At 40.5% G+C, this 13,663-nt stretch overlaps 1 protein-coding gene across 8 annotated transcripts in view; it reads left to right on the forward strand.

The window, feature by feature from the left end:
* DOT1L (DOT1 like histone lysine methyltransferase) overlaps positions 1 to 13,663 on the forward strand; it is a 121,757-nt gene that overhangs the window by 42,947 nt on the left and 65,147 nt on the right. For all 8 annotated transcript variants that reach the window (XM_027853066.1, XM_027853068.1, XM_027853071.1 and 5 more), the window contains 4 exons: positions 422 to 485; positions 3,400 to 3,628; positions 8,722 to 8,816; positions 10,736 to 10,798. In XM_027853066.1, the coding sequence (XP_027708867.1) occupies positions 422 to 485; positions 3,400 to 3,628; positions 8,722 to 8,816; positions 10,736 to 10,798 (451 nt within the window). The remainder of the gene's footprint in view (positions 1 to 421; positions 486 to 3,399; positions 3,629 to 8,721; positions 8,817 to 10,735; positions 10,799 to 13,663) is intronic.

The raw sequence follows: 13,663 nt of genomic DNA on the forward strand, positions 1-13,663 counted from the left end.
GCACTCACACAACCCCTTTGAATCCTAGTTTTACCTTGGGAGAAATAATGAGAGATCAAATTTAAGATGCTGTGTAATCAAGAAGGTTGTTGTTGAAGAAACCAGAATGTCATTTTTCTTTTCTTAGGCGTGTTCAGACTTATTAGCCAACACAATTTGTGTGTTTTTCTTGTCATTTTACTTGATTGTATTATTTCAGGAGACCTACTCCTTTACTTCCTAGAAGTTGGGGGGAGGGGGAAAGATTTGCTTTTGAAAATGGATGAACTTTTGAGCTCTTTGTTCTTGCTTTTTTGCCCTAAAAGCCTGGATCATTCCTAGGATCTGCTAACCTTGGTTCTGAATCTTTCCTGGGTGGTACTGGTTTTGTTAATGCTTTATTTTGAATTGTTAAGTGATGATGAAACTTCACTTTTTTCAGCTTTGAAAGCATGCAGAGACTCTGTGACAAGTACAACCGAGCCATTGATAGCATTCATCAGCTGGTAAGTATTGACTTTTGTTATGCCTCTGGTTTTTGTGCTAGTTGGGAGTTTCAAGTTCCCCTACTTTGAAATGCCTTCCTAATTTGCTCTTAGCATCAGTTCCTCATTTTTCTTCAATCTGGGATAATGGTGATAGTGACAGTACTCAATCTCTTAAGCATCTACTCTTGGGGAGAATTATATTGCTCTCCCCTAAGTGAAGTAAAATTTTACCATCAGGTCTTTAGTCTTTGCATCTGGAATGACTAAAGTAGCTAATTTGCCCCCAAAGCACTTGTTTATGAGTATAGGTTACAGGTCTCTTCGATGCTTAAAAGCCAGTGTCTTTAATCTAGGAATCCCTAATGTCATTACTTGAATAAAGAACAATGATATATGTTGGGCCAGTTGTGGAGGATCTTTAAAATTGACTTACTTTTAATGTTTTCAAAGGACTTATCTCACTCTTATAATGTAGGTAGCATAAAGAGTCCCTATTTTGCATCTGATGAAACTGAGGCTCACAGAGGTGAAATCAGCGTGTGTGGATCCTTCTGAAAATTAATGTCAGAACTGGACTTTGAACCACACTCCTGATTCTGTGCTTCCTTGAAAATGCTAAAGAAAACTAGTTCCTTGTAAATTGTCCTAGGTACTGTATCTGTTTGGGACAGCATGTATTTGATTCATCTTTCCGAACGAAAATTGCTTATTTGCATAAATGATACATAATAAAGTATTTAAATGCATGGAATTGGAAGAACATTAGACTTAGAATCTAGAGACCTTGATTTCTGAAACTGTGGGATCCCATGAGCAAGTCACTTAATTCTTTGGATCTCAGTTTCTTCACCTGTAAATGGGAATAAGACTTTTTAATGCAAGTATTGTTGAGAGGAAAGCTCCTTCCATAGATGAGAACTGTTTTTACTACTGTTGTATCTTGCCAGCCTTTTGAAAACTTTGACACTGTTGTAATTTCTGTAGATTACCAGGAAAAAAAACTTAAGCTTTTGAAACAGACCATGAACAGGCAGTCATTGTACAAAGATAGGCCTTTCTAAGAGCTGGGGATGCCAAAAAGATGGGAAGTTGTTTGCTGTGTGCAAGGCCAACAGGTAGTTAGAATGAAATGGGGAGTGAAAGTGTAAGAAAATTGGAAGATTGGGAAGGGGTTGGGCTGTGAAGGGCTTTGAACTTGGGGGTGATAGGGAGCTGCTGCAGCATATGAAGTGAAGAGGTGAAATGAGAAGTCCCTGTGATGGCTGCTTGGACATGAGATAGGAGGAGAGGAAGAACAATTAGAATACTATCAATATACTGACGAGAAATAACAGGGTCGGAAGTAATGTTGTTGGCTGTGCGAGTGGAGGGAAGGGCATATGAGAGATACTGTAAAGATGAGAGGGGTTGAATCTGTAGAGGAGAGTGAATAGTTTGAGGTTGACACAGGTTTTGGGATGGAGGATGAGGTTGTTGGGAAGAGCTGGGGTGAAAGACAATTAGTATACTATGATGCCTCTAGGACATCTATTTTGAAATGTCCAATAGACCATTGCTGTGATCAGTGACTGGCTCAAAGAGACTAGTGCTAGTTATACAGATCTGTGATTCATATGCCTTGAGGTGATAATTGAGCCCCGGGAGCGGATGAAATTACCTGGTGAAGAGAAAAAAGAGAAGAGGGTCCAGAATGGAGCCTTGGAGGATGCACAGGAATCTCTTGCCCTAGATTTTGCCAATACTATCATCATAAAATACTTGACATTACTGGTGATGGTAGACTAGGTGAAGTTGATGTATTGAGGATCAGTCAGGAACATAGATCTGAAATGGGGAGTGGGGAGCTGAGTGGAGAGAGGCAGTAGGGGTTAAGTGACTTGCAGGCAGTAGGGGTTAAGTGACTTGCCCAGAGTCACACAGCTAGTTAAGTGTCAAGTGTCTGAGGTCAGATTTGTACTCAGGTCCTCCTGACTCCAAGGCTGGTGCTCTATCCACTTCGACACCTAGCTGCCCCAATGGAAGTAACTTTTAAAAAATTGTCAGAAATTGCAATGAATTGATGAATTCCTAACCTGGTAACCAGTCTTTTGCATGTTCTCCTTTTAGCTTGTCTTGTCCTTAAATAATAGCTTTGAAAGACTTCCCAAAGCATGCTGTTTTGTAGTATAATAGTAAAAAATCCAGGGTCACTGCCGTTCCTCATGAATTGAGAAATCTGGAACACAGATAAATTAACTGAGGTGATTATAGAGTTATTGTGTTATGATGGAAAAAAATAGTGACTATGAAATTCAACCTTCCTTTGAATTCAGGTTCTTACTACTTATGTGGGCAGTTCTTTCTCCTTTTCAGGGCCTCATTTTCCTTTTTTGTAAGACTGCATAGAAAAAGTTAGACCACATAGTCTCTGAGTCCCCTTATAGTTCTAATTCCTACCATCTTATTTTGTTTGGAATGGAAAATGATATATGGCACATTACAGCATTCTGGATTAGGAGTCAGAGGCCATGTGGGGATGGTCTCACTGCTGCCACTGACGTGGAGGACCTTAGACACATTACTTAGTTCCTATGGCCCCTCAGTTCCTTGTCTTTAAAATTAGTGTTGGTTGGACTTCATGGTCTCCAAGGTCCCTCCCTTGGCTTGGTTGGGGCAGTGCATGGTTAGATTTTGTGGCCCACAAGCCATTGAGTAAATGGGGCTTTTTGAAGGATGACTGATTCTGCTGTAGTGATTTTGGGTGTCTGGACTGGTTATCAGTTTACAACTCAAAATTGAGAGAGCATCTTTCCCCATATCCCATTCTAGGGATATTTAAGTGTCCAATTTATATCTTTAGGAAAAAGGATTTGAATGTGAATTATTATTTGTGACTTGACCCAATTTTTTGTCATTCTTTTTCTACTATTCCTTTACCTCCAATTCCTTGTAGTGGAAAGGAACCACCCAGCCCATGAAATTGAACACTCGGCCATCCAATGGGCTTCTTCGACATATCTTGCAGCAAGTGTATAACCACTCAGTCACAGATCCAGAGAAACTCAACAACTATGAGCCTTTTTCTCCAGAGGTGTATGGAGAAACTTCATTCGACTTAGTTGCCCAAATGATTGATGAGATTAAAATGACAGAGGATGATCTGTTTGTTGATTTGGGCAGTGGTGAGTATATGTGAGCAAATGTTTGGTGATTTCCATGTTAACCAAAACGGGTGGGATGTTCCAGACTAATTATGCCAAGGGGAAAAACTTCAGGGGCTAGTAAAGCATAACGGGAGCCCTAAGATGCTAGCAGGATGAGCGAACTGATTTTGTCCCGAATGTTAAAGCCATTACCTAACCAGCCACCCTGCTGGCCAGAAAAGCCAAGGGCAGGGCTGACAGTTCAAAAGGAAGTTCCACTTGAGAAAGTGTTGGGTTGGCTCAGGTTCCTCAGCAAACATGTGTTTCACGTACCGTGCCAGGTATTGGGAATTTAAAGTCTTCGTGGCTTTATTGGATGTTTAGTTGCTTCCTCACTAATACCCCTAACTTCTAGACCTTTGTCTAGGATTCCTTTTCATTGCTCTAAAATGGTAACTTTTTAGAACAACTGAAGTTCAAGTGTCTGGTATCCCATTGCACATGTGATCTGGTATGTGGCATAATCCAGTGAAGAGGTTGCTTTAAATAATAGCCGTAAAGATACTTTTACCATTGTAGCATTCTTCATAATAATACTTTTTAAAGGTACAGCCTCCCAGCTGTTAGCATTTCCTTTTTTTTTTTTTTTTTGAGGCAGTGAAATGGCTAGCCCATTTCCAATTCATTTCCTTTCTTGGGATAGATTTTAAATGCAAATCTCCTGACTGGATCATAGAAACATATTTCTAATCTGGCAGTATAGAAGTCATATTCAATGTACTAATTTTTTGCTTTACTATTTTGGGGGGGGGTAGAAATGTAAATTGAAATATTTGAGTATTTGAATGAGATAAGCCCTTATTTGGTGGTAATATTGCTAAGGTGTGCCTGTTTTGGGAATGTTAAGTAATAAATAAGGATGATAATGATTAGGATTATAGGGTTTAGAGTTCCAAAGGGCTCAAGAAATCTAGCCCACCTCCCCATCCTGACCCTGCAGTTACACATGAGGAAACTAAGGCCCAGAGGAGTTGACTTGCCTGAGCTCAGGTTCTGATTCCAGTTCTAATGTTCTTTTTCTTGCTCTTTGCTGCCTCATTATAACATTTCATTCAATTTCTTTAAAAAAAAAAAAGTCATTGATGCTTCTTATTTCCTAGTGACCTCTCATCTTCTCCATTCTTTTGATTTGCTTGTGTGTATAGGTGGGCTATCCATTTCAGTCTCCCTCATTTTAAAAATCAGGAAACAGGCTGAGGGATGGTTTTTTGTTGTTTGTTTTTTTTTTTGTTTTGTTTTGTTTTTTCATACACATGTACAAGGATGGTTCCTCCATTCATAATGTGGTCATTTCTGGGATGGAACATTGTAGCTATTACAGGCCATCAGGATCAGTACACCATAGTTAAGAACTGAAAATGAAAAGTCATCTAAAACCAACCGAATAATTGAGGGGGCAGTTCTAGGTAGGCAGAATGTAGGATAGAAAACTGTCAGGGCTGTAGAGAGCTAAGGGACCCCAGAAATCATGTAGTTCATTCTCTTTAACACCTCTTCCCCTCACTTTGGCCTCTGTACTTGTTATGGTTCTGTAGAAGTACCTTCAAGGTCACTCTTAAGCATTAATCAGAATCAGGTCTGAAAACCATTCAGATTTAGATTTCGGAGTTTTTAAAAGAAGAAGCAGGGGAAAAAAAAAGTCATGCATCAGATCAAAACATATTAGAAAGCTGAAATCTTTGTTAATGGCTTCAATATGCAAGATTACTGAGGTTTTACAACCCATATGTTATTAGTTCATTTAAAAAAAAAGTTACTGGGTCAAAGGCAAAAGTTGGCTGCTCCTCACACATCTTATCTGAGTTATATATATCTCAAGAATATTCTCAAAGAATTCATGCCAAGTTTCTCCTTATGCTCACAAGCCAGATTCTTTTTTGAAATAAGCCTCTGCGTATCGCTATAATTATTTTCCCTCTTGGACGCTATGTGCCAGAATGTGATGGCAGAATGAACTATTTTGGTATTTTCTCCTAAGATTTTACTTCTTGTAAAATGCACTAATGCATTGGACTAGCATTAACAAAATGGGCAGAGAAACTGCTCTATGTACACGACACATACAAAAGAAGTTGGCTAAAATTATTGTGTAATGCTGTTGGGAAGGCAAAGCCTTTAACTCAGTCTAGTCTCAACTCTGCCAGTAACTACCTCTGGGACCTTGGATAAGATTCCCTAATCAGGATTTCAGTTTTCCCAGCTATCAAATGAGACTAAATGATGTCTGCCCTAGTCTCAGCAACTCTGAGTAATGACTCTATAGCAACATAACAAGAAGAAGAAAGAAATGGGTATGCTGACACTTTCCATGTTTATTTATGCAACAAAATGAAATATTTCATAGGATTTAAGCTTTAGGGAGGACCATTTTTAGGAACTAGAAGTGACCAACTATGTCTTTCAACCTATTGATTTCTTCTCTTCCCCAGCTCCCCTTCAGGGTTGGGTCTGTGGCAGTTGCTTCTATATAGGAGTCTAAACTTTTAAAAAGTTTATGTAATTAAATTTTGATTTTCATTACCTGACATTTTCTACTGTATTCCTTCACTTCAACTTCCTTCTAGTGTGCCATTCCTTATAATAAAGAATTTAAAAAGAGAAAGAAAATACCCAGCAAAGTCAAAACCAAAAAAGCTTGTTGTAGATCAGAAAAGTTAAAAGCCGTATGGGAAAGCCATGGTTCCCAGTTTCTTCAGATTAGTGGGATGGGGAAGCATCCTTCTTATGGCTCTTCTGGGGGGCCACTCAGTTTCTTAGCATTCAATTTTGATTATGCTGTTCTTTCTATGTATCTTGTAGTCATTGTATAGAATTTTTTCTTGGCTCCACTTACTTAATTCTGCATCAGTTCATATAAAACTTGTCATGCTTCTTTGTATTCATTCATTGTTTCTCACAGCACAGTAATTTTGCATTACTCTCATACCATAATTTGTTTAGTCATATCCCTAATCCATCAGCATTTACTTACCTTTGGTATCACAAAAAGTATATGGTTAACTTTTCTTTATTTTAGGTTTTATTTTTATTTTTTGTTTTTACATTGGTTGGATTTTCACCTAATATCTTCTCCATCCACCAGTACCTGCTGTGCCGGCACCCCCCCCCCCCCCCCCCGCCGCCCCCCCCCCGCCCCCCCCCCCCCCCCCCCCCCCCCCCCCCCCCCCCCCCGGCCAACCAAGAGCCATTCTTTGTCAAACTTCACCCAGTTAAACACAGGGAAGTAGTCCGTTCCTTTATATACCACATCTTATTGAATTGTTCTTCCATCCCTAAGCACATACTTGGTTTCTGGTTCTTTTCTGCCTTGGCCAGTGCCGCTGTAGACGTTTTAGTGCATCTTGAGTCTTTGTCAGCAGTCCCTTTTGGATAGATGCCTAGCAGGAAGCACTCTTCAGTCACCCTTTGTAGCATATTCAAGAATTACTTCCCAGTTGTTTGGACCAACTTAGTTTCACAGACTACACGTTAATTTGCCTGTCTTTGCATGGTTTCTTCGACACTGTCATCTAATCTTTTGTCATCTTAACCAATTCAATTTCTTGGATGTGAGGTGATCCCTTAGGGTTATTGATTTGTGTTCTCCTTACTAGTAGTTTGGAGGATTCTTTCATGTTGATTGTTCTGTACTTTGACCACTTCCTTATTGGAGAATGGCTTCTGGTGTTATGTATTTCTACCAGTTATCTGTCTTATAGAATGGGGATTGGCCCAATTGTCCATCTTTGTGTGGACCCAACTTTGTCATCCAGTTAGTTAGCAAGTCTTCCCAGCTTTGTTTCTTCTCCAATTTTAATAAGCATAGCATCTATACCTTTAGCCAAGTGATAGAGATTTTACTCATTATATTATTGCTATATGGAACTTCCAGAGGTGTAATTTCCTTCTCCCAAAGCAGGTTAGCATGTTCTTTGCAATTTGCAGTCTTAGGGAGTTGTCTGGGGCCTTCTGAGGTTAATTGATTTGCCTGGAGTGAAACACCTGTATGTGTCTTCATATCTTGCTGTGCTTCCTGAATTAGATTTCAGACGATTTACAGAGATGTTTGAGACAAAGAATCTTCCCTTCAGTTGATGACTTCTCCTATTTATCCTATCTGCATTACTTCTCTTTGTGGAAAAGCTTTTCAATATCATGGAATAAAAATTGGCTATTATTCTTTGGTAATTGCCTGTCTTCCTTGTTGAATAATTCACACCATGCACATGCTTGTTTCTTTCTTTATTTCTTCCTTTTTCTTTTTTTAAATGGTATGATCTTTCATGATCTAGTCCCACATTCATTTTGACTGTATTGTGCAACATGGCCTAAGCTATGAGTCCAGGCCTCTTCTCTGTCTGTCCCCATCTCTGCCTGACTTGTTTCCACCTCTCCTGAAGCTGTTGTCAAATAGGGAATTGTTTTCACAGGTAGTTGATATTTTCAGGTTTATCTGACACTGAGTTACTGACTGCAGTTGTTTCTGATCCTTTTCTTGTCTACTCTGTTCCATTGAACAAATGGTTTTGATGATTTCTGTTTAATAATATATCTTGAAGTCTGGAAATGCTATTCCTGCCTTTTCTGTCATTTCTCTTAAGAATCTAGATCCATTTTTCCTCCAAATGAAATTTTTTTTTTTGTTTAGCTCTGTGGAGTATACATTTAATATTTTGGTGTAGCACTAAATCTGTTAATTAACTTAAGTATCATTGTTTTTATTATATTGGCACAGCCTAGTCATGAACATTGAACATTCTTCCAGTTAGGTTATTCTTTATTTAAGGAGTGTTTTGAATTGTACCTGTTCCTGTATGGAGTGTACTTTAGTAGATTGACTCTCTGATATTATGCATTTTGAAATCAGTGGAAATTTAGTCTTAATTTTCATCAGATTCCTTTACCAGTTAGTTATAGCCTCTGCTAAATGTCTTTTCAGCTTCCACAGGGTTTCAGTTTGATCATAATGTTTCTTCCATTGTTTTTCCCTCTCTGATAAGCTGTAACAATTGTGGAGGATTTCCTCTGAACTCCTCAAGTGGATTTTTCTCATACAGCTTAACTTTGTCTTACTAATTTTTCTCTCTTTAAAGGAGTGGGGCAGGTGGTTTTGCAAGTGGCTGCAGCCACAAACTGCAAGCATCACTATGGTGTGGAGAAAGCAGACATCCCAGCGAAGTATGCTGAGGTGAGGAGCATCCCTTCTGTACTGGAATCTGATACAGTAATTTGTTATTCCAAAGTCTTATCTGTTTGTGGTTGATCCAGTTAGAGAATTGCCCTGAATTTCATTCTCATTGCTCTACTGGTGGCCAGTATGAGTGGGCAAGGCAAACCAAGATAGTTGGACTAGCTCTGGTAGTTCTGATTCTGGCGCAGCTAGATGGCTCAGTGGCTAGAGCTCTGGGCCTGGAGTCTGAGTGCAAATCCATTCTCCAACTGTGTGACTCTGGGCTAGTCACTTAACCTCTGTTGGCCTTAATCCACTGGAGAAGGAAATGGCAAACCACTCTAGTGTCTTTGCCACAAAAACTCCTTGGATGGCATGGTCCCTGGGGTCATAACGTGTCAGACACAACTGAACAATAACAAAGTTCTCATTTTTGGTATGCCCTTTTAAAAAACTGTTTTCATTTCTCCTTTCCGATTTGCTTTTGTTTTGAGGAATTTCACTTGGATTTATTAGCATTGTCAATAGTACATTTATCAATTTTAACCATAGATTTCTTGGACTTGACTGTGCTCTAAGCACTGAGTTGTGAAATCCTTGGGGCTGCCCCAGTGTATAAAAAGAAGAAAGGTTCAGACTACTGTGGTTAAGAGCTCTCCTAAAAGGTTTGTTGGGAAAGCATATTGAAAGTTCTGAGGTAAAGGACGGTTTCTAGGTTCATTCAGTGCTTCTAAGTGTAAGGCTTATCGACAGCCAGACATAGTGGATAGAAAAAAGATCTAGGTTCATAGCTTTCGTGAGTTGCCCTATAAAGTCTGACATGATCTGCTCGGTGACATTGGGCAAGTCACTGAACCCGTCTTAGTGCCCTTGGTAACTAACTTTAAGATATAGTGGAGGACAATCACCCTATGCTAATGAAATCCTGAGTCTGAACCCAGAAACAGAGAAGCTGCTTAGCAGTCTATCAGTGTTCCATTAACAAGTGTTTAAGTGCTAGTCATTGTGCTAGGTGATGGGACACAGATATAAAGTACTGAGCCTTGAAGGGAGAGGAGTAAGTGTAAATGCCTGGGGAGAGAGAAGTGGTACCTGAGCCGGGCTAGCAAGGAAGCCATTTTGTTTGGCTCTGTTGTAGTGTGTGAAGGGGAATGATCAATGTGGAAAGATGGGCTAATATGCCAGCTTTAAATGCCAGCTGATTGGATGAGATTGAGTAGGTGAGCAAGAGTCAAGAGTCAAGGATGATTCTGGGTTGTGAACCTAATAGAAGAGCCATGATGAAACAGTTTTTTGAATAAATCAGGGAAGAGAAAGTATCTGGGAGGAGGAAGCAGTTCTCAGCATGCAGTGTCATGATGCAGGGAGTTAAAAGAACAGTGAGGTCCAAGATGGGGCAATAATTGTTGGTGATACCAGACAGGACAAGCTGAGAAATCAGGTAGGAATGTGGAGGCAGAGTCTGCTGGGTGCTGGGGATACAGATGTGGAAACAAAGCAGTTGAGGCCTCAAGGGGCTTAGTCTTGGGCACAGATAGATGAAATGCATTGTGTGGGAGGAAGAGATTTCTTGTGATACCATCTTTGTTGTCATAGCCTTGAACATGCCTTGTGAAGATAGAGCTTCTGATTGAAGGGGGTGTGTGTGTGTGTGTTTCTGGGTCCTCTTTAGGAATTGATCATAATAAAGACTTGCTATTAAGTATTTTTTTTAACCTGTATGTCATTTTGATCAATAGTCCCTTGCTATGGCTAAGCCTTTAAAAGTGGAAAGAATCAGTCTTAGTCTAATCCTTTTTAATGGAGAGGGGGAAACAAAAAATTTTTTGGGTGAAAAAAGGCAAATTTTGTAAAATATTGATCGGGCTGCTTCTTTGCCTAATTTTCCTGAGAATGCAGCATTTATGTTGAACTATTTCCTTTTTCTCTTCTTTTAGACAATGGACAAAGAATTCAGGAAATGGATGAAATGGTATGGGAAGAAGCATGCAGAATACACAGTAAGTTACTACACTGATTTGGAAGATTTACATGCTGTTTTTTGTTTTGTGGGATTTTTTTGGTGACATGGGACACAATAAACTTAAACTCTTATTCCTTTACTTACATTTTTCTAAGGGGAAGGTATAAAGTAAAATATTAAAGCTTGCTTTTTAAAATACAATTTCTATTGGTATCTTGTTTTGCTTCACTTACATTTTTAGTCACATGGTTAGTAAATGTTTATTAACTACTTACTATTTGCCAGGCTGTGTACTAAGCATTGGGTCTACAAAGAGAGACAAAAGACAGTCTCTGCCCTCAAAAAGCTCAGAGACCAATTGAGGAAACTACAAATAAATATGTATAGACAAACTCTGTACAAGATAAATAGGAAATAATTAGTGGGGAGAAGCCCCTTGAATTAAATGAATTAAGGCCCTCGGATTGGGAAAGTCTTCCCATAGAATTGGGACGTGAAGGAAGCAGAGATAAAGAGGGAGAGTGTTCCGGTCAGGGGAGATGGCTAGAGAAAATGGCTAGACCTGGGGGATTCATGGAATAGCCGGGAGCTCAGTGTCATTGGATCAGACAACACATGAGGGATAGGTGGAGGTGGGTATAATGTATAAGTGGAGGTAGGAGGAGGGTAGGTTATGAATGGCTTGAATGCCAAATAGCATTTTGTTTTTGATCCTAGAGGCAATAGAGAGCCATTGAACTATGTTGAGTAGGGACGTAACATAGACCAGCATTTTAGGAAAAGTAGTTTGGCAGCTGAATGGAGTGAGTGGGGACAGAATGGAGAGAGAATGGAGGTGGGCTGATCCACCTGCAGGCCTAGTGTGATTAGGGCCTGCACCAGGGTAGTGGCAGTGGACAAGGAGAGAAGGGGGGTATATTCAAGAGGTGTTAGAAAGGTCAGATTGACAGGCCTTGTGGCAGTGGTTTGGACATGGAGTGGGGGAGGGGAAGTGAGCAACAGCAAGGATTCAAGGATGATTCCTAGGTTGTGGGTCTGGGGGTCTGGGAGGGTGGTGGTGTCCTGGACAGAAACAGGGAAGTTTGGAATGAGGAAAGGGTTTGGGGGAGAAAGATAATGAGTTGAGTCTTAGACCTATTGAGTTTAAGATATCTACTGGATATATAGTTTGAAATGTCTAAAAGGTGGTTGGAGGGAGATAGGAGACTGGAGGTAGAGGGCTGGAGAGGTAGATTTGAGTGTCATCAGGTAGAGATGATAATTAAATCCGTGGGAGCTGCTGAGATCACCAAGCGATGTAGTACAAAGGGAGAAGAGGAGGGTCTGGGATACCTGGAGTCTGTGGAATACCCACAGTGAGTGGGTGTGAACTAGATGAGCCTCCAGCAAAGTAGCCGAAAAGTGGTAGCAGTTAGACAGTTAGGAGAACTAGGAGAAAATGGTGGCCCAAAAACCTAGAGAGAAGAGAGTATCAAGGAATAGAAAGGCGAGTATTAGTGTCTAAGGTTTCAGAGAGCTCAAGAAAAATGAAAAATGAGAAAAGGCCATTAAGGAGGAGGGCTGACCAGATGTGGAAGAGTCTCTGTGGAGAGTGGGAGAGTGAGTTGATAAGGGAGGTGGAGTAGTATTGCCCTGGAGCAAAACTGATCTCCCAGTAACTCCTCCCCTTACCTTCTAATTCTAGTTTTGCCCTTTGGAACTCTACTGATCAAATCAACAAACACCAATCAACACCAGTAGGTGTTTCCCTTCCCTCCCAGGGAAGACTGCCGTTGAGTGGGGGGAGTACAAATTCTGTTTACATTAACCATAACAATAATGAGCTGTCAATGACAATTATCCAAAGAATGAGTCAGGGGAATTCTGTGTAATATATTTTCACCTCTCTGCTTCCAGACCAAAATTGACTCTTCATCCATCTCTGCCCTTCAGTCCTCTCACAGGCTATCACCTGTACTCTCTCCTTTCATCCTTTTCTACCCTCTGGTGAACCAGTTCAACTCTATATTACATATTCATAAGCAGTGAACAGGTTAAAGAGCTTCATGATTTGGGTATTTTAAGGGAGAGGCAATATGTTAGGGGAGCGGAGAAAATTGTGAGCCATGCATTGGAAGCTTTGAGGAAGTGTTGTAGGGGGGGAATGTTCTAGAGGTCTGCAGATGATAGTTACGAGGATTTTGTGTGGAAGACGTGGATTATGTGGACCTCCCAGAAGGAGAGTTTACTGAGTGGTGGAAGTGGGGAGAGAACTTTGAAGTGGTAATGGAGATCAAGGAATATTTCAGTGAAGTGAAGGAAATAAGTGAAGGTGGAGCCAGTATTAGAAAGGGTGGCCAGGAAGGCTGTGTTGTGTCATCAAGGGGAGCCTGGTCTTCATGATTTCTCACTGTTTCTCTCACTCCGGCTTTTCTCTTAAGAGCCAGACCTTATACATTTTAAAGGGAAGAAAAACTCCATAAAATAACTTGTCATTGAAATAATCTCACATTGGTTCCCCCAGTGAAAATCATGATAACAACATAGAAGCTTTCCGTATTCATTTCCAGCAATGTTCTGTGGGTTTGGAGGAGGGGATCGCTTTTACAAAGGCCATAGGTAGATAAGCAGGCAGGACTGCCAGCTGCCATGGAGAAGACAGGTGTCCAAGCGGTGGCTGGTCTCCTGTTGGACAGTGTAGCTACCAAGTCCTTGTGGTTTGTCAGTATCACCCAGTAGTTAGCATGGCCTTCCTAAGGCCGTGCTTTGGACGTAGAAACAAATGCACTTCAGATGTCTGTCATATGCTTACTGCTTGCTTTTCCTTTGAGGGGGTGCAGCGAGGTGGCACAGTGACAGAGCACTGGCCCTGGCCCCAGGAGGACCTGAGTTCAAATCTGACCTCAAGATATCTACTAGCTGT

This window comes from Vombatus ursinus, unplaced genomic scaffold, assembly GCF_900497805.2.
Source record: "Vombatus ursinus unplaced genomic scaffold, bare-nosed wombat genome assembly UNPS02009918.1, whole genome shotgun sequence".
Classification (NCBI taxonomy): Eukaryota; Metazoa; Chordata; class Mammalia; order Diprotodontia; family Vombatidae; genus Vombatus; species Vombatus ursinus.